Raw genomic sequence first — 21,964 nt, forward strand, 5'->3', positions numbered from 1 at the left:
ATACACTTCACATGTATATATTGTAGTTATGTGAACCATAACCATTTTCGAGCTCATTATAGTGACGGACGGAAAAGGAAGACGGCAATCATTTTGTTTGGCGAATTGAATTAAGCTTTTCTATCTGTAAACTGATCAATAATGACTGAAACTCTACCTTAACCCTGAGCATTTGTTTATCTCCTCATCACTTTATCAGATCATGGAGATGATGCTATTTTTTGGCGTCGTCCTTATTGGATGTTTTACATTATGCAGCGGATCAGTTTCAAGACAAATTTATTGTCTGTACCTGTAGCCTGTTATCAAGCTGTTTGGGCGTGTCTCATTAAAGGGGTCGAATATATAGAGTCTGCGGTTAAAGACTATTAACGACACAGAAAATGTGCATGCGTATAATTATGTTCGTTGGATAACTGGTATTCCCCATCGACAACAACAACTATTGTGAAATGCAGGTTTGTCGGCCATTATATATCGGGCAGATGTAGTAATACCTGTACATGTACTAGGCCTATATATAGTAGCTTTGTGTACCGGTAGCATTTTCCCGCCATTTATGGTAACGGATGGATCCGGAGAACGGCAATCATTAATTTTGTTAGGCGGAATAAATCAAGTCTTTCTATCTGTAAATTGATCAATAATGCCTGAAAATCTACATTAATATTGTGCATTCGTTAATTTTTTTCTCGCATCGATTCCTCATCACTTACTTATCAGATCATGATCATGGAGACGATGCTATTTTGGGGCATCGTGCTTATTGGATGTTTTTCATCATGCAGCGGATCAGTTTCAAGCACATCGCGATTTTGTGTGATCGCAAATCGAGTGGGGAGCAGTGGGGTTGGAAGCCAACGCCTGCTTGCTTTCAGATCAAATGCTACAGCTTCTCCAGTTTCCGTGGAAGTGAGCTACGGAGATGTGGACCCCTCCTCGGCTGGGTGGAGCCCGTGGAAGAATCTTGGAGCTCCGTTGGCCAGTCCGCCGCTGTCCAACCCTGTATGTGAAATGACAGAACGAAATCAAACCCAGGTTTGTCTCTTTTATTACTTTTTTCAATTATTGAATAATAATTTTCTATCATGAAGCAGGTGAAGAAGTGGGGGGGGGGGGGGGGGGGGTCACAAGTTTTTTGTCTTTTTCTTTTTCTCCTCCTTCTAAATAGCTTCTCCGTCTTCAAGTTCTCATTTCCTTGAGACTTTAGCGCTAATAACGCATTTGTAAAACATGAGAGGTTCGATCAACAGCTTGTTCATGGTGTTATTTTTCTAATATTATTCTCGTGATGAAAGTGTAATGATGATTATGATCATTATTATTATAATTTTCAAAGCCTGCACCGTTTCCGCTGGCTCGAGAAATTGATGATTTAGAGAATCAAAGGCTTTTTTGAAATCGAGACTTAATAAAATACCCCCGATTTGTTTTAACCTAGAGTAAAACATAGTCTCGATCACTGTTCTCACAGATTCTCCGATGTATCTATTTTTAACAAAGGCGACTTGGTCTGGGTGAATTATTGATGATAAAATATTTTAAAGTCTCCGCGCTAAGGCTTTAGAACCAATCTTAAAGCTTATCTGCCGTAGTTTACTGGATGGATTAGACTGCCCTGCAAAGTCACTGGACAGGTGGTTATCTCATCAACTCAGCTCTCAGTTAACATAAGAAAAAGAGGATCATGGGGGACCAATGGTCACCGATTAGGCATTGTTTGTTACATAGAGGGCGCTAGTAGCTACAAGTAGTGCAGTGGGCCTTTAATATCGGCGTTTAAGAGCGTTATGGGTCTATAATTTTCTATAAACATTTTACTCTTGCCGTATTTTGCTATTAGGGTTATTATGCCTTGTCTCTGCGATATGGGCAGCTTTCCTCGTCTAAAACTGAAATTTAGGGTGTCTACGAGCAACGGTCCCAATATGTTCCAAAATTTACAATAAAACTCGACGGTTATTCCGTCATTGCCGATTTGTTTTTAGCCATGGCTAATAAAGAAGCCGTACATTCAGCAAGGGATAATTCTTTTTCACGTGAATCTTGTTGGTTGGGAGATAATTTTGGTATGTTATTTTGCTCCAAAAAACTTACAGTTACTAAAACTCTTGGTTCTTCTGCTTTGTATAAGTCTGAGTAGAATTTGTTAATATGCGTATTTACTTTTAAACTGTCAGTTAGAATTTCATCTCAACTTTTTAACCTGTAAATGGTTGATCGAGTTTTGTTTGCCTTTTCCAGGTTTAAAAAGAACTTACTGTTTTTCTCTCCGTACTCGCCCCAGTTGGCCCGGGACCGAACTATTATGCCATGAGTAATACGATCCATGTGTGTTTCGTAATCTAACTTAATCTTTTACTATCCACTATGGTCTAATGATCATTTCATCATAAATCATGATAATCATCAAATGGTTATTTGAACTTACAGATAGTACACGTACTGGAGAAAAGACCAACTGGCTATTGGCCTAAATTGTCATTAGACCAGAATGTTAAGTAGACACAATCATTGTTAGACCATGAGGATAGTAGAAAGTAAACCAAACGGCAATTTACCAAGCATTTAAATCATGAAAATATATAACTTGCCATGGATGACTCATGAGAGGTAACAAAACATTTATTTCCAATGTTTGGAATCCAAACAAATATGTAGTTAATTCATAAAGCTATCAAATACTTGATTAAAAATGGTTGTCATGTAATAAAAACATTAAACCAAATTTAAAAACAATAAATAGATAAAAGATATAAATTAATGTTTAAACAAAATTGATATAAACAGAATAATAGGAAAGAACTTATCTAACATTATTAGTTGTAGCAATATTTACATGTTCATTCTGGAACTTATTTCTAGATACGGTGTGAACTTAATTTGAAATGTGAAACAAAAATCAACAAAAAAGAGTTCTAAAATACATTATATATATATATATATATATATATATATACCCTGATAATATGTTTTCCTGATTGTTCCCGAGCGCTTGAGGGTGGCAAATTTATACCGTCCATTCTTGTTTAAAGGTACTATGTCCCATTTGCAGGCCAAAAAATTGAAAAGGTTAAATTCCAACAGCATTTGAAAGATAATACTAACTTAGAATTTCCCTTAAAAAGAGGGAGCTTGAACATGTCTTTAAGTGGAAAAATAACGACTATTAGTTGTCGAATCGACTTAAGAGCTATAGAGCCAGTAAGTAATATTCTGATTTTCAGACCATTGTACGGAATGGTCGTATGTTTTATGCACACAGATTCAATCAGTTTAATTTTGGCAATTACAAGAACTGGGTTATTGGTGTAGAGTGTAGACAAATGCTCATGTACCCTTTACAGCTCATTTTATGTATGTTATTACCAAAAAGCCAGTCAGTCACTCAATAGTGTCTGACAGTGAAGTCTAGCAAGTAACCGGTTTCCTTGCATAATTTGAATACTAGGACATTGCTAACGTTTAAATGTCACAGATAGGACATACATGACATATTCATAATTCCTTCAAAGTTCTACAGAATTTGATGTTGGCTGCAAAAGGTACATAGTATCTTTAATACACGAATATTAATGTCTTGCACACAAATAAATAATGCCTATTTAATGATCTATATCTGAATTATATTGTATGTACATCGAGCGAAACAATTTGTATTGACTTTTGATCAAGTCAGCTTTTCAAGTTCACTGCTCCCAACCAAATCCAAGATTTGTGTTTAATTATCTCCGACTGTATTGAACTGAAAGGCCGTCGAAAGTTTGAATCACATAAATCATCAAGTAAACTTATATTTATATTTTTACAATAATTTATTGTCACAGTTCCGAATTCAGTGATGTATATGGGACAAAGATTTATACCCATACCTTATAAATCGGGTAATAAAATGCCCTCGCACTATCATTATTCTAATGTAGATCTTTGTGCAAGCATCCGATGGGCAGGTCTACTCGGTTATTCAAGACACCCTTAATTTTTTGAACTTCTCCTCGTGGAAGAAAGTCGGTTCCAACTCCATCCCGGTCATCTTGCCCAAGCGATCCACGCTCGTAGATTCCGTATCTGCAGTCTGGTATCACAAGCAACTCATGGTTTTTGCTCGCTCGATCAGTACTACTACTTCAAGGCTGTATTGGTGTAAAGGTATGTACATTGAATAGAGAATGAGTAACCTTATAATGATAACAATAACGATGATGTTGATGATGATGATGATGATTATGATGATGATGATGATGATGATGATGGTATTGATAATACTTATGATCGTAATAATGATAATAATAATAATAGTAAGGACAATAATGGTAATAATAACAACAACATTAATAATCACATACAGTAGGCTGACAGTTGCACCATGTAGGAGAGGGGAAAGATTGGGCATTTGGGGGAGTCCTGAAAAGGACTGTCGGTACATTTTCTTTCCTGAGTGTTTGTGTAGGACTGTTGGTAGTCCTGAAAAGTTCGTATATGCTATTTATTGGTATCCCTACCATTATTCCGATTCCAAGCGGTAACACATTCGTTTAACAGTTGATTACGCTCGGTTGATTCAATTGTTCGGATTATTTAGCAGAGAGAGAGAGAAGTGAATATTCTCATGACTAACAACCATATAGTATTGTTTTTATTTGTTCATCATTTCTACAATGCTATGTGAACAGTATTTGATGACAACAGAGGGCACTCTCATTTAGCGTCATGTACGAGGCAATAACAGGCTGATAAATGATCATTAGTACCGGGTCTACCGTCTAAATCTAAAGAAAACTGAATATGAACCCGGGCCACATTCTCTCTCTCTCTCTCTCTCTCTCTCTCTCTCTTTATCTCTCTCTTGTCATTGCCTTCCTCCCCCTTCGCTTACTTCCATCTTTAATACTACGGAGTATGTAATGTGTACGTGTATGCCTCAATCACAGATAATATAATCACTAATATCACCGAAATGATTCTTCTCCTTCCCCTTCATCTTCTTCATCCTAGTAATTGCAGCAGTATCATAATGATCATCATATCCCTTCTATGAATATTCATGACTTTTCTAAATACATGATTGGTCAATTGGTGGTCACGTAATAAAACATAATTTCACTATTAAAAACCTATGAAATCCTGTTCAGTGATTGGTCAACATAGCATCACATGACCAAACATAACATTGCTATGATGTAACCGTGACGTCATCCATGGTATAGTGCAAACTATACCATGGATGACGTCATATAGATCGATCAAGATCAATGTGCTATCGGTCGCGGTCGCGGTACTGTCGTTTGTGCTGCTCCCACTGCACTCTACACTACTTCAGTGACAGTTAACATAATTATTATCATTAATATTTTTATGAAGGTTGGTGTAATATCCCGCAGGTATATACTGCCAGCTACGGCAGGGAGTACACACAGACATGCACGGAATGTAAGTGCTCGAAACGGAACGTCAAGATGTTGAATAAATAAACTCACTTCCTAAATACCCTAGTTCAAGATGTATCTTTGTTAACTACATAAAGATAGAGATTTTACAATGGCGACGAGACGGGATCCACTTTGTGCTCTACTGTTCGACAAAAAAGTGAACTTTTGACTTTTTTTCCACAGACGGTACGTACACGTACGTGTGATGGTGACTGAGTGTGTACCGAGTAACTTTTGTGCCCCACGTATTGACATTCATGTGATCCAGTGAATAGCCCAATATGTCTATGCCCATTCTACCACCGTTTGACCCTCACGGGGACAGTGCATCTTTGAGTCAGAGATGGGAACAGTATATAAAAAGATTTGAAGGAGCCATGGTTGGGTTCAATATCATCGGACCAAAACGAAAACGGGCCCTTCTGTTGCACTATGGAGGTGAACAGCTCCAGAATGTGTTCGACACCCTACCTGATACAGGGACTGACAATGATTATGAAAGGGCATGTGATGCTCTTAAAGCCCACTTCGTGCCGAAGAAGAACATCATTTACGAGACGATTTTGTTTCGTAGACTCACCCAAGAAGCTGATGAAAACGTTGCACAATTCTGCACCAGATTACGGAAGGAAGCGGAAAAGTGTCAGTTCACAGAGGTGGAACGTGAATTAGTCACTCAGATTATCACCGGCTGTCGGTCAGGACAGTTACGTAGACGCGCCCTTGAGAAACAGACATCTCTCGACACACTTATAGAGCTAGCTCGATCACTTGAGTTATCACATGAGCGGGCGGATGGAGTCGAAGCAGACAAGGTTACACAATTCCATCGCGTTTCTTCACAACAGAAAGGGCGTGCACGTCCCAACCAGAAATCTTCACAGTGTGGAAATTGTGGCTATGGCTATCCTCACACTGGAGACTGCCCTGCAAAGGGCAAACGCTGCAACACCTGTAATAAAATGAACCACTTTGCATCAGTTTGCCGCAATGGCAAACCAGTCAAGTCTGTCAGCGATGATAATGCCACATCACTCCCAAGTGCAGACACCTCGCAGAACCCTGTTGACACGATCCATGAGTATATGTTCGCAGTGTCAAACACCAAGCCGCCAACACATGTAGGTATAACCATCGATGGCATACGCTGTTCTATGATTATCGACTCGGGATGTTCGCGAAACATCATCGATGAGCCTACCTACAAGAAACTGAACGTGAGCCTTAAGAAATCTTCTATCCGCCTCTTCCCGTATGGTTCGAAAACACCCTTGAGTGTCCTAGGTGTGTTTACCGGTAGCCTCGAGTCACAGAGAAAAACCACTGCTGCAGAAATATATGTGGTGAAGGGCTCATATGGATGTCTTCTTGGGCGTAGCACTGCTGAAGATCTCAATTTGATCATCATCAACGACACCGCCAATGCTGTCAATGCAGAAAATGACTATACATCTGCATACCCAAACCTATGGTCGGGGGTTGGGAAGCTGAAAGACAAGAAGGTGAAACTCCATATTGACACCTCAGTTCCTCCAGTCGCACAACGGTTTCGCAGTACACCATTTCATCTGCGAAAACAGATTGAGAAACAGCTTGCTGAGCTACAGGACGCCGACATAATCGAGGATGCTACTGGGCCGACTCCGTTCCCAAGCCAAATGATCCACAGAATGTTCGGATTTGTGTGGACATGAGGGCGGCTAATAAGGCTGTCATCAGAGAGCGTCATCCTACACCTACAATGGATGAAATCATCACTGAGTTGAACGGGTCCAAGGTATTTTCTAAGTTGGATCTGAAATCTGGATACCATCAGCTCGAGCTTGAACCTGAGAGCAGATACATAACCACGTTTGCAACGCATGTTGGACTGAAGCGCTACAAGAGGCTGAATTTTGGCATATCCTCTGCGAGTGAAGTTTTTCAGAACGCCATTCGTCAGACATTAGAAGGCATACCAGGAGTCCTCAATGTGTCTGATGATATTCTTGTACATGCACCTGATGAAGCGTCACACAATGAGAGGCTGAATACACTCTTTCAACGTCTGCAAGAGCAAGGACTGACCCTGAACACGCGGAAATGCCAATTCAACAAGACAACGATTTCTTTCTTTGGCCTTGTATTCTCAGCAGAAGGAGCGTCGCCTGATCCTGATAAGGTTGACGCTATCCACCAGGCTGCACGTCCGCAAAATGCCCAGGAAGTGAGAAGTCTTCTTGGCATGGCCAGTTATAGCTCGCGTTTTATTCCCAATCTCGCGACAATCACTGCACCTCTCCGTAGCCTCATGACAAAAGGAGTGAAATTTGAATGGAATCAAGAGCATGAAGCAGCGTTGAAAGCGTTGAAGGATTCCATATCAAAAAGTGCAGTATCATCATACTTTGACACAGCCAAGCGTACAATTCTGTATGTGGACGCCAGCCCAGTGGGACTGGGAGCCATGTTGACCCAAGAGGGAAGTACAATCATATATGCTAGTCGTTCCCTTACACCAACAGAACAAAGATACAGCCAGATAGAGAGAGAAGCTCTTGGTATTGCTTGGGGTGTTCATCGTCTTCACACATATCTTTTTGGTCGGAACTTCACGGTGGTCACCGACCACAAGCCTCTGATCCCTATCTTTGGAAAGCCAAAGATTGTACCATCAGCACGCATTGCAAACTGGATGTTGAAACTCCAGCACTACGACATGGATGTAATCCACGCCCCTGGAAAGACAAACCCAGCTGACTACATTTCACGGCATCCCTGTAGTGATAGCGCTAGTACACCAATGCCAGATGTCGAAGCCTACATCAACTTTGTGGCTCATCATGCAGCTCCAAAAACCGCCAGTCTCGACGACATACGATCAGAAACAGCCCGCGATTCTGCATTACAAGCTACGATCGAAGCCTATCGCAGTGGAAAATGGGAGAATCTCAAAGGCTCTCATCGCGCTATGTGGAATGTTCGCAATGAAATTGCAGTCACTGAAGATGATATTGTGCTGAGGGATAAGCGTATTGTGATACCAGAAGCCCTTCATAAGCGTATCATCGATATCGCACACGAGAGTCACCCAGGTATTGTGCGTACGAAAGCATTGCTCCGCTCAAAGGTTTGGTTTGAATCGCTTGATAGTAAAGTGGAATCACTTGTGAAAGATTGCCCTGTATGCCAAACCGTACGCGATATCCGTACGCCTCTGGAGCCCCTCAAGATGTCACAAATGCCACCCGGTCCTTGGCAGAATTTAAGCATCGATTTCTGTGGTCCGTTACCAACAGGAGAGTATTTGATGGTACTCATTGATGAGTTTTCGAGATACCCAGTTGTAGAGGTTGTAGGTTCAGTGTCCGCTAGAGCTGTGATACCCGTTCTTGATAAAGTGTTGTCTGTATTTGGATTTCCGAAAGTCCTAAAGAGCGATAATGGAAGCCCATTCAATTCGAGTTCATTCGCCGATTACGCGTCTCACTGCGGATTTCAGCATCGTCGAATCACTCCTCACTGGCCTAGAGCTAATGCTCAAGCAGAAGCATTTAACAAACCACTCATCACAGCCGTGCGCGCTGCACACCTCGAAGGAAAGAATTGGAAACAACAGCTGTACATATACCTACGACAATATCGTGCCACACCACACTCTTCAACGCGAGTAAGCCCATTTCGATTGATGTTTAATCGAGAACCGGTTACGCGCCTCCCAGAAGTAGATGTTGCACATGACAACACATCATCAATGGTCAACGATGAAATTGCTGCCAGTCACTCGAAAGCGATAGCGAATGATCATGTAGCGAAAGCAAAGCAAAAATCCTACGCTGACAAGCGACTGCACACAGTGAAATGCGACTTCAAAGTAGGTGACAAAGTGATAGTGCGTAATGATGCACGAGGTGATAAATTCACACCCCCGTATAATCCTACCCCTCTAGTGATTATCAAGAGGAAGGGTAACATGATCACTGCTAAATGTCAATCAACATCATGGTGCGTCACACGCAATGTATCCTTCTTTAAGCGATCGCCTTCACAGTCACAGCTTACTCAACAGACGGACAAGTCAGAACAAAGTGACAAAAACTCAGAAACTGTGGTCCCAAACCGCACCAGAAGGCCACCAGCCTATCTAAAGGACTACAAAACCTAAACTGAATACTAAAACCATTGAAGAAGAACTTTTGTAACCAATGTTTAAAGTTGTTTTGTGAAATGCTAAGATGCTTTTGTTCATATCCTAAGGGATATTGCATTTATGTTTCATTATTCTGTTGTTATTAATCACACATGCAAGAAGATGTGTTTATTCATGTTCATTCATTTTGAGGGAAAGAATTCCTGTCATTTTGAGAGTTTAGTGTTCCATACAATACATGTACCAAAACAGTGTTTGTGTATTTGATACATTATGTTCATTTAAGCTAAAGAAAAGGAGGAAGAAATATGCTTTCTATGTTTGAAATACAGTCAGTCATTTTGAAACGGTATGATCTCTTATTAATTGATCTGTTTGTAACCATGGTAATACTCAATTTGTGAAGATATATGTACCAAATACATGTACCTGGAAAAAACATTTTTCAACCTGATATACATAGTTCTGTACACTGATCATGCATGTACTTCTTTGAAGAAAAACAATTATAGTGAAATTTTGTATTTGAAAGAAAGATACAAACACACTAAACCTTTATATTGATATTTTCATTTTGTTACTCTTGAAAGTGTCAAGAGAAAATACATGTATGTGTAACAAGTTTATTGTTTTATGATTATGAAACAAATCTAAAGAAAAGGAGGGATGTAATATCCCGCAGGTATATACTGCCAGCTACGGCAGGGAGTACACACAGACATGCACGGAATGTAAGTGCTCGAAACGGAACGTCAAGATGTTGAATAAATAAACTCACTTCCTAAATACCCTAGTTCAAGATGTATCTTTGTTAACTACATAAAGATAGAGATTTTACAGTTGGTTTGAAAAATACAAAACAAATATATCAGAACTGCCCATGCTCTATGAGATTTTCAGGTAGATAAGCATTGTGACATCACATCATGTTCAGTCAAAAGTAATGAGCAATGACAATGACAATGACAATTTATTCTCATGTCACCCTCATTGGGGTATTGGAGAAGTTTACAATCAGTTTGAATTTGTCAATTTAACTCTGTGAATTATACAATACAAATAGAATTAATGTTAATCCATACAAAATAACACTATCGACAATAGTGAGAAAAATTATGATGATAATGACAATAACAATATTGATGATGATGATAATAATAATAATAATCAAAAACGATAATTAATGACGAAATTAATGGAAGCAATTGAAAAAGAAATTTACTGGCACCAGTAAACTGATATCTGAATTAATGAATTACTGAAAATATTCTTGATATCAATTTAATAAATTAATATAAGACAAGAAAGAGAAACATCAAGTTAATTTTGAACTCATAACATGTTTTGGGCACATACTTAAATAAATGAAAACGAAGCATTATTTTTCGACAGAATTTTACTAAGTTTAAACGTGTTTGTACATCAGCTGATCCATTTTCAGTGTATTTGGTCTTTCAATAAAATATTTATCGATAAACAATTTTCTGTCTGAACGAAAGGTAGGGCATACAAACAAGTAATAAAAACTCATCCCCAAGCGATCGCAAATTGCACAGCGTATAATGATAACTATAATGATCTGTCTGGTTGCCTGACAAGTAGTAGGTGGTGGACGTGAGCCCTGGGCTGTTATAATGAAAAGGAATCAAGACAAATAGGCCTATTGACTTTCAACAACATGAAGCTAATAGTAAGCATATAATTACTTCAGATATCGGTTTGATTTTGATTCTATTTTGAGCCATTTCAATTAACAAAATATTTTTGTTATTGTATTTTTTGATTACCTCAAAATGCCGTCAATTATATAACACAAAATTATAATATGTATTTGCTATGAGGTCATTTTTTCATAACGCCATTCGCCCCCTTTTCGTTCTTATAATTTCTTGAATTTATGCAAGCATATTCTGGGTGGCCAAACGCAGGGTATCTCGAAGCCGGATTTTGAAAATCTGTCAAGGCGGGCATATTTGACACCATTTTATACCCTGCATGGTTATATCAGTATGGACGGCCATGTGGGCCACGGCACGCTTCAAGACATCTTCTTCTTTCATCAAATCTGATATGTTATGCACGCAGTGCTTGTGAGCCCTATATACACTATGAACATGACGGACAAAGAAAGAGGACAAAATATACAGTTCCTCAGGTAGACAAAGGAGCATCCCTTCACTGCTATTATGTAAAAATTAGTAAAACAGGTGAATATGCATGTGACACCTGGTCTACACATTTATATATAATAGCAGTGAAGGGATGTTTCTTTGTCTACCTGAAGAACTGTATATTTTGTCCTCTTTCTTTGTCCGTCATGTTCATAGTGATAGGTCGATTCCGTTATCCAGATACCTTACACAATTCGTAGGCATAATTTCTAGTATCCCATCAAGGTCACAGACATCTTCGTTTTCCGAAATTGCTCATGCGTGACCGTCCAGGCGCCATTTTGTCCTTTGAGGCAGTTATTAAAGCCTTTCTTCCCGCCCACCTATCTTCACTCTCCTACATGCTACAGACTTCTAACAAATTCCTCTGGATAGTCCAAGAGAGGCTCTTTCGTCTGTCACGTAAAAACACCGGCGCCAATGCATGAATAACGTTCTAATAGGATTGCAGTTCAAGTTTCTGATCTTTTTGATTATTTCTGCATATATTGTAGTTTTTAACTAATGTGAAATAAATGTATTTGAAATTTCAATTTGAATAGGCACTTCAACCAGCTGTACTTGGGGTCTTGTTGCTGGTACTGCGCTCATTGGAACAGATGCTACGCTGATCAAGAATCCTTTCACGGCCAAGTATGAAGGATTCGTGATATCTCCTAAAGGGAAGATGTACCGGACATGGCAGCACGCCAGTGGCAACAGCTTTAAAGCCTGGAAAGCAATGGCTTGTAAGATTTTGTTTATTGTGAATCATCCCCCCCCGGGGGGGGGGGGGGGGCGCAGTCAAATACATTGCTATACACACGCGGGCCTCCAGAAACGTGTAAAAAGGGTGGTTTCTGGTCGTTAAGGCGGGTGCATTCATGGCGTCAAATGGTCAAAACATCAGGGAGAAGGATGTTTGTTGACTGACTTAGTATACAAATAATACACATCAATGAGGGCATTTTAAAGTAAGTATTACCCACACAAGGTACCCTTTGAACAGTCTAACACGCCCGAGGCGCTAGCCGAGGGTGTTTAATTGGACTGCTTCGAAGATACCGACTGTGGGTAATTTTATTAATGCCCGAACACAACGATGTTTATTATTGGTTTTATAAGATAATGTTTTATTTGTTTTATGAAATGATGTTTTATAACATGATTTTACAAATGACCGTTCATAAATATTTACTAATGACCGGTCATTAGTAAAATTACGTGTTAGGCAAAATAAATGCCTGGTCACGTTTAGGCTCTTAACCAATCATTTGATTAGGATCCGCTTCATCATCTTATAATAACAACTAATGTTTGCAAAGTGGATTTAAACCCTTAGAGATACTGTGATGCATAGCAGGTGAATTAAATGTACACAAGTTAGAAGCACATTGCTTGAAATACATTAGTAGATCGGTCTATTCAAAGCCATACTGTACTAGAAGCACCAACGCAAAATTCCCTCTAGTGCCATCTCAGGTCAGCTGTAGCAGTATGGTCCCGGCACTCACTTATTTCCTGCATGGCTGCACTGTTGTTTCTCGCGTCGGTTGACCATGAGATGGCGTTGTGAAATAGACAGTACGCTAGGGCTGAAAGTTCAGCTGTTCAGTATCGCTTGAAACAAGAACCTAACCCTTATTTTCTTTTCAGCTTCACCTACCTTCTCTGTTGTCTCCAGACCTGTCGCTCAAGTAATGGGCTACAACATTTTTAACGGCAAGATCATGATTGGGGGAATCGGAGTGGATAACTACGTACACAGGTGAGCCTTTCTGCTAGCATTGTCCTCTTACATCTTACTACCTTTTCTCTCTATTTTGGTAAGATTGCTCAGTGAGGCGCTTGTAGATTGTTCCTCTGTGGCAAAACTATTATTGTAAATGATCAAATTCAGGACTATATTATTAAAGATGGATGCACATGTTCACATTCATCTCGTTCCAATCTTCACTGTTATAAGGACCTTTTCTGCTTCCATGTACCATTTCATGAAAACTTTTTGCAAAGCTGGGTATCGCATATTTACTGGAACTGCATCTAAAGAATGAAACAATATCCCATCTTTCATCAAATCAGCTAATTCCACAAAGAAATTTAAATTTCTTGAAAACAAGGAGATGTGGGTTGATCTAGCGCCACGTTCACTTGATCAGCTCTCTGTCTTCGCCTGGCTCAGGCGACCCCGGTTCGAAACTGAGTCGCGTCTTTTGGATGGTGACGTGAAATGTCGGTCCCAGACGTTAATAATCATATCTGATTGATACACGACTGGAAATAACAAATTACGTCCAAGAAGACTTAAACCTCCTTTCATTTCATTTCTTTTATTTGAACTTTTTTAAAGTTTGAGTTCCATATCATACATTATATATTTTGTAATTACACGCTGTGATGTGGTTGTTCCAGGTGCGCCCAGGCTACCTGTGACATAGTGGACAATCCTTGGAGTTACTGCACGTGGGGAAACTGGCATCAGACTGGTGGGAAGATTCCATTTGACAATGGAGGGATGCAAAACAACTTGGTCATGAGCAGGAATGTACACTTTGGGGTTGAGATCTTTGCAGTCCAAGAAACGAGTGGGCAGTGAGTATATCCAGAGACCTGTGATTTTCTGATTATTTGTATAATAGAAAACAATATGTGGTGGTCGATGGTGTCGAATCTGATTATATGGATGTAAATACCGGAGTTCCACAAGGATCGGTTCTCGGACCACTTTTATTTATCATATATATTAATGATATAATCAGTTCATCCAAATTACTTATGTTTTCATTATTTGCTGATGATACGGTTGTATATTATTCTCATTCTAATGTAGCACGCTTAGTTTCTATTTTAAATGAAGAGTTAATAAAATTGAATGATTGGTTTAAATGTAATAAATTATTTTTGAATTATGAAAAAACAAAATATGTAATTTTTCACACAAAGAAAAAGAATGTTCCAAATGTCACCAATCCTGTTTAAATAGCGAATGTAACTATTGAACGAGAACTAAGTGTTATTTTTTTAGGTACTAATATTGAAGAAACTCTAGATTGGAAATGTCATATTGATTATGTTTGTTCTAAAATTTCTAGAAGTATTGGTGTCTTATCTAGACTAAAGAATTTTCTCCCAAGGAACATATTAATGAATATTTACAATGCAACAATTCTTCCCCACTTAAATTATTGCAATATCATTTGGGGTAATACTTACAAAACAAAACTGTTTAAGATTTATATGTTACAGAAACGTGCATTTCGGTTAATAACAAATAGTCATTATATATCTCCAAGTTTACCATTATTTATTAAACTGAAAATTATTCCTGTATATGATTTGATCAAACTTAATACATGTATATTTATGTTTAAATTTCATAACAACCTGTTACCATCTGTTTTTAATAATATGTTCCACACAAATTCTTCTATTCACAATTACCCCACTCGTCAACGTCTAAATTTACATCACCCACTCTGTCGTTCAACTTCACTGTATAATTCTATATCATTTGTTGGGGTACGGGAGTGGAATTCCTTGAATTATGACCTAAGATCAAGTTCTACAATTACCAGATTTAAATCAATGTATAAACAAATATTTTTCAATCCATGGTTGAGTAAGTACTTCTCTTTCCCATCTTTTTTCTACTTTTATCTCTTTCTGCCCTATTTTCGCTTCCTTCTATTCTTTCTCTGTAACCTTCTTTATGAACGTGCGTGTGTGTTGATGTACGGGTGCGTACTTGTATTATTTAAGTCCTTTACTTTGTATTGTTAATTTATGTGCATTATCTTCTTATTGTTTGTTTGCAGGGCCCCGATTACAAGCAGATTTCTGCTTCTTAGGGGTCCTTACCATTATATTGTATATTGTATATTGTATTTTCATTGTAAATTGTTTTTATACTGGTTAAATAAATGAAATGAAATGAAATGAACCACGCGATGAAATATGTAATGACTATGATATTTGTCTTGAAAAAATAAAAATTTTAACTTTTATTTATTCAGTTGTAGGCCGGAAAACGGCACATGAGACCAATTTATTTAGTCAAATGTAATTAGCCCTCAAGACATGGATAGATTAGACTATTATCAGGCCACAATACCGACAGCACCTAAGAGACTAACATTTGTTTGGTCGAATGTACTCGACATTTCAACAACTTTAAGGCAAATGTACGCAAGGTCTCTTCCTTAACGTGCATCTTCATATAATCATCCGTTTTCGTTTCACGAAAGGTCGTGTAACGCGACCAACCGACTAGACGCGATGACCAGACGATTTGAAGGTAGCCCAATACACATCTGCTATAATGTGAAGTTCCCCACGAGAAACCATGATTGTTTGTCTTCATTTTGTAGATTATGGCAAACTTGGCAGCCCGCGAGAGATACATCTTGGAATGTCTGGAGAAAGATTCCCCAAAACCTGACGGGGGCAGCGTTCATCAATAACCCTTTCATCCGTCTCAACGAAGCTGGCTGGTGGATAGCATATGGTCTCAATTACAAACATCAGGTGATTATTTTATCATGCAAGATTGTATAGTGATCATTGGACATTGACTAACATTGGTTACATTTCATTAGAGTCTGTTCTTGATACGAGATGTAACTTGATCATGTGAGAGATGGGACCAGTTGTATGATACTTGCTCTTGTTGCTCCGCGTCAATTTGTTATGTTAAGCAACTTCCTAATTTCAACCCTGGACCCAACACTTAACCCTAACTAGAACCCTAAAGTCCTTTTGCAACCTAAGCTTGGAGGGATTCCTGCGTGCTGTATGTAAGGTGAGAGCTGTTTGACATAGCTGTTGGTCTACCAAACAGAGGGCCATATATTGCAATCGCAATCAACAGTGTGTCTCTGAGGCCCATCTTGTCTCCTGATATGACAAACTCCATAAACAAATCTAAGAGTGAATGAAAAATACAATACGAATCGGTATCCATTTGAGGAGATAAATTAAGCCAATACATTCGAACCTTTGGAGTGTTTCTCTCCTCTTTTAACTCATTCTGACCATTCCTTACAGGTTGTTCCGGTTGAGGCTTCACATTCCATGGACATCAGTCCAAAGAAGGTAGCCTGGTCCAAGAACATGGTCGTGTCCTGGTCCATCTCTAGTAACCAGGCTTCAAAAATGGACTGGATTGGTGTCTACCCCAAGGGATTAAACAACGATCAGTACCTAGACTACAGGTAGGCCTGAAAGCTCTAACTAGACGATTAGTTTGCTGGTATACATCAATCTTGTTCGTCGCTGTGTATAACAATGTCTTATGGATATTTATGTGGTTTAATATTCTTTATCCGACTGCTAAGAAAGCATAAATGCTTGTTAGTAAGCAACCAGAGGACCGACGGCTTCATGTCATCTCCGAGGGACCTGGTAATGAGGATTGATGCTTTACCAAAGGGCACTAGCGCATCGACTGGTTTTCGAACCCGGGTCGCCGGATTGCAATACCACTGCTCTACGAACTGAGCTATGACGCCTCCAAGACTGTGAGAGACTAGGTTGACAGAAGAAACTGACAGAGTTAAGCTCTGCTCAAGCCAAATTTTGTGTGTTATGTCCCTTAATATAGAAGGTAACTTTAAAAATCGTCCATTTTGGGATAAATTTGCAAATTTCTGGAGTTTTTCACTTTTCTTGATGAGTGGTCTACATAATGTTTCACCGTTCTTGAGTTTTCCATCTCTCATGAGTGGTCTTTATAAAACAGGTTTCTTTTTCATTATTCTCCAGGTATGTCCAGGGTGGCCTGAATCCTGGAAAGAACCCAGTCAACATAGGGAAGGTGTCCATGGCCTCCTACCTTCCGAACGGGGCTTATCAGGTTCGCTACCTGGTTAACAGTCAATTCATCAGCATTATGGAAATGGGTACGTTAAAGGCTCGTTTGTATGATGCTATTCCCCATATTTTGTATTAATGACATTGGAAGTTTTTTTCTTTTTCTTGGACACACCTGTTAAAAAGAAGTTCCTTATATTAACATAATGTAATTTCAATAAATGACGATTATGCATATATTACATGAGGATTTCTAGCAATGTTTTACATACCTAAAGAAGAAAAGTGCAATTTTTGTAAAATATAATATGTTCAAAACAGATAGAGAAAATTGAGGCAATGACATCATCAACTCGCTAATTTTGATACAGGCTATGTGGTACAGCAGGGACCCGTTTCACAAAGCCTTTTTTCAATGACAAATGACCTAAATCTGTGACAAATCTGCTGATAACCAATCAGAAGCAAGGATTTCAGTAGCTTATAACAAAGACTGTCACTTGTCACTTATGACAAGTTCTGGGAAACGCCCACCTGGTCTCAGCTGATCGGGCGCTTGACACGGGAATAGTCCCAGGCAGTGGACTAAAATTAAAGGGTTATGTGTATTCTTGATCTAGCATTTGCTCCTTACATAGTTGTTTACACTGAAATTCACCGTAAATCATCAGGAATGCCAAATGATCTTGCATTATGTACTTTTATCTTTGTCTACAAGCTAGAAGGACATATTAACCCGATGACTACTGAATTTTCTTTTTCCCATAGAGTTAACACAGGGACTACCCCGTTCATTTCGCTAATAACTTAATAACATATTTCATGCCAATTTCCACATTGCTACCCAAACTATACTTGTCTGGATCAGATGTAACCTTCTACAACGAATCCCACGAGTCGAAAAAGATGCAACTTTACCGAGGTATATACACCGGTCTGGATGTTCCTACGGATAACATTGATGCATGTATAAATGAGACTCTAGAGACTGTCCAGACGTTTGAAGAGTGCTTCCATGCGTTCAAGATGGGAAAGGTAATTACTAACGACTGTTCCCTCGGTGTTTGGAACGTCACCTTCATTAGAATTACAGAGAATTATCGTACATGGTACGTGCACTAGAAAAGATCGGGCCCAACACATGAAATCTGCAATTGCAATAAAATGATTGACACAATGTCATTGGATTTTAATTTATTGAGTGGACAATGTATTCCTAAATGACATGACACCGAGATCATACGTTTTGGGTAAGGCGTTTTGATTCTACGGTTATTTCTGTAAGGCAATGTTGTTATCAAGATTTGCAACATTGCTTGAAGTAGCAAGAAATGTTTGAATGACGGCTGAATTCCCATACACCCAGCATAGTGGTTGACGAGAGAATTCATTCACTTTATTGTTGTTGTTGTTATTATCATTATAATTGTTGTTGTTGTTGTTAGTGTGTTTACATTTTTATGCCTTTGTTTATGTTTATGTCTTTTTTCCCTAGGTGTTCCAAGGTCTACAACTCCTCGGCATAGCCCTTGAAGATGTTGCCAAGACTCTGACAAAATGTGATCTATTGTGGATCGCTCAGAAACTCCTGGGCTATATCACTGATCTCCTTAAGTGCATTCGGGGTAATTGTCTTAGTTTTGTCTTCGACTTTATTAAGGAGCTCCGGATTCTGTTTTTGAATAGGTATGAGATCTACGGGGATATCAGGGGTGCCGAGAATAGCTTTCAGCAAAAAGCTTATCAGCAAGGAGGGCTTTGTATCGGTAGATTTGTCAAGGCTTGTCTTCTGGTACAGGACTCCATGATGGTTAATGGTAGCTGGGACTCCAGGAAGGATGTTAAACTGAATGGCACCATTAGTGGAGAAGGGGTGAAGGTGATTGGAACCGGTAGAATGAATTGGGTGACTGGCACTCAGGCTGGCAGCAAGGAGGTTGTGAAGATGATTGGGAACAATAGTAGGGATGCCATCGTTAGTAGTGAGAATATGAAGCCGATCGGATCTGGTAGTAAGATGGGGGTGGAGCTGATTGAAAGTGGTAGAAAGGCAGGGGCGAATGTGATTGAAACTGGTAGAAAAGAGGGGGTAAATTAATTTAAAACTGGCGGAAAGGAGGAGTGGAACCTGATCCGTAGTATCCGTAATGTTGTGTTTTATGGAAAAGTTCATAGAAATCAATTTTTGGTCATTAAGATAGTCTTGCCAATTTAGCTGAAATAATAGTATCATAGAAGAGAAGACACATGGGGCAATATCTCTGTATAGGCATTTTCTTTTATGTACATATAGATGGACATGAACATATAATGAATGTAGATGTATTAATGCTGGTTCAGATTTGACGTTGCAAAACCACAGTAGGTTTTTTTGTATGATGACGTAAAGTGCAACACACTTTACATTACTCTATCTTATGACATTAAAAAATCCTCTGTGTGCTCATGCCATTATAATGCATGGCCGTCTAGAGGATTTTTTTATGTTGGGGACCGGGTTAAAATGCAATAAATTATTGAAAATTTATTGCATTTTCTGTTTTTTAATTTATTTATGGAAACTGTCCCCTACCCTAGCCCCCGCTGCGTACAATCATGGTTCAGTGACAAATCAATAGCCTCGTAACTGTGAGGCCCCATGATCAAAACCGTGTCGATGTGCTATATTAGTGCTCTTTTGTGGGACATTAATCCTCATTACTGTCATTTATGACTTAAGGGCGTAGGTCCCCTATTTGATAAGCATAGTAGCATACACATGCTTTAGCAGTCACGCAAAAACGCACATTGGCAAACTTTTATAAAATACTTGACAGAATGATATTATCATAATCTAATTCCTCATATCCAAACTTAAGACAACTTTAAGAACAATCTTTTCAAACGCAGTGTAAAATTTGCAGAAATTTATATTTTTTTCTTCTTTCTTTTAATTTGCGGATCCAGAAGATCTTGTGAATCACAATGTCTACTCTCACATTTGAGATGAAATAAAATATTTATGAACGAAATCATTTCTCACGGTAAAAGAGGTTTAAAAGAATCACCCTTTCAATATACAGTCCGTCCCAGATAAAACGAAACCGAAAATTATCGATGTTTTATCATAACTTAATCACAATTATAATTGATAAAATGACACATGTTTGGAAAGCTTAGATCCTCTTCTTTCATTTGATGCAACTCATAATAATGCATATTTCACGCGAGAGTGAATAAAATCATTTTGAAGAGAGGGAAAAAACTCATTTGGCGGAGGATATCTGAAGTTCTAACAGAAAGTCAAATTTCTAAAAAAATGAGTCTCTGCCCTTTCATATGACACCTCAGGAAAAAAGGAAAAATGAGCTGCCTGCAATAACAACAAACGAAATTAACAAAAGACTTAACTCCGTTTCGTTGACAATCAGCCGTAGACGAAAGTCTTCATGCATGGCTGATTGTCAAGGAAACGGAGTTAAGTCTTTTGTCAATTCTGCTTTTTGCTACGGCAGGCAGCAAGTGAAAACGAATTCGTTTAATCAAATTATGGAAATGCAAGCACTACTTTAAACAAACAGAACTTTGTCATTCCTTGCTCATTTTCCCTGATTGAGGTGTCATATGAAAGGGCATAAACCCAACTTTCTAGAAATGTGATTTTCTCTTTGAAATTAAGATACCGCCCGCCAAACGATTTTTAAGTTTCCTCTCTTCAAATTGATTTTCACTGATGCGTGAAATATGCATCATAATGAGTTGCATCAAATGAAAGAGGGGGATCTAAGCTTTCCAAATATGTGTCATTTATAAATTATAAATGTGATAAAGTTATGATAAAACATCGATAATTCTCGGTTTCGTTTTTTCTGGACGCACTGTATAGCCTGAAAAAGTAGGCTGGATTTCCCAAAAAAGAAAGAAAGTTTTCCCCTCCTAATAACTATTCAATTAAATCATATTTTTATTCATCATGATAACGAATATAAAAAACAGAGTTCATGGAAATTTTTACAAAGGCAGGACAATTTAGTAAACCTGTATGTTTAAAACCTACATGCTTCTAAAAATATCAAATTTCTGTTGACCATATGGCATCCAAATTTTGTATTCCCCCCGTCACCACATGAAAGAAAATGACAAAATCTTGTCCCAAAATGCTATTTACATTCAAACATAATTATATTATTATTTAAATTATAATAATCATAGTGAAGCAACCGCGCCTATGTCTGACAAAACACTTTATTTGTATTTGTATTTATTAACATCTATTTCCTTCTCAACAGTACAATATGAAACACAATGTATATATATACATGATATATGTAACAATTATTTCAACATAGAGTATACAGTAAATAATTCAGATACGGAAGGAGGCGAAAACCCGGAAAGCATAGCTTGAGTTGGGAACGCCCATAATAAATTAACACAGTTACCGAAAGAACTTTATAGACATTATTATG

At 38.5% G+C, this 21,964-nt stretch overlaps 1 protein-coding gene across 1 annotated transcript; it reads left to right on the plus strand.

Moving 5' to 3' along the window:
- The first annotated feature begins 496 nt into the window (after positions 1-496).
- On the plus strand, positions 497-20,002 carry LOC100891832. Its single transcript, XM_030982883.1, has 10 exons — positions 497-1,038; positions 3,924-4,149; positions 12,272-12,457; positions 13,365-13,476; positions 14,121-14,300; positions 16,076-16,232; positions 16,752-16,918; positions 17,469-17,605; positions 18,385-18,551; positions 19,012-20,002. Exons 1-10 carry the CDS (start codon positions 727-729, stop codon positions 19,612-19,614), a joined length of 2,247 nt encoding a protein of 748 aa, XP_030838743.1. The 5' UTR covers positions 497-726; the 3' UTR covers positions 19,615-20,002.
- The last annotated feature ends 1,962 nt before the right edge of the window (positions 20,003-21,964 follow it).

This window comes from Strongylocentrotus purpuratus, unplaced genomic scaffold (assembly GCF_000002235.5).
Source record: "Strongylocentrotus purpuratus isolate Spur 01 unplaced genomic scaffold, Spur_5.0 spur5_scaffold_13, whole genome shotgun sequence".
NCBI lineage: Eukaryota > Metazoa > Echinodermata > Echinoidea > Camarodonta > Strongylocentrotidae > Strongylocentrotus > Strongylocentrotus purpuratus.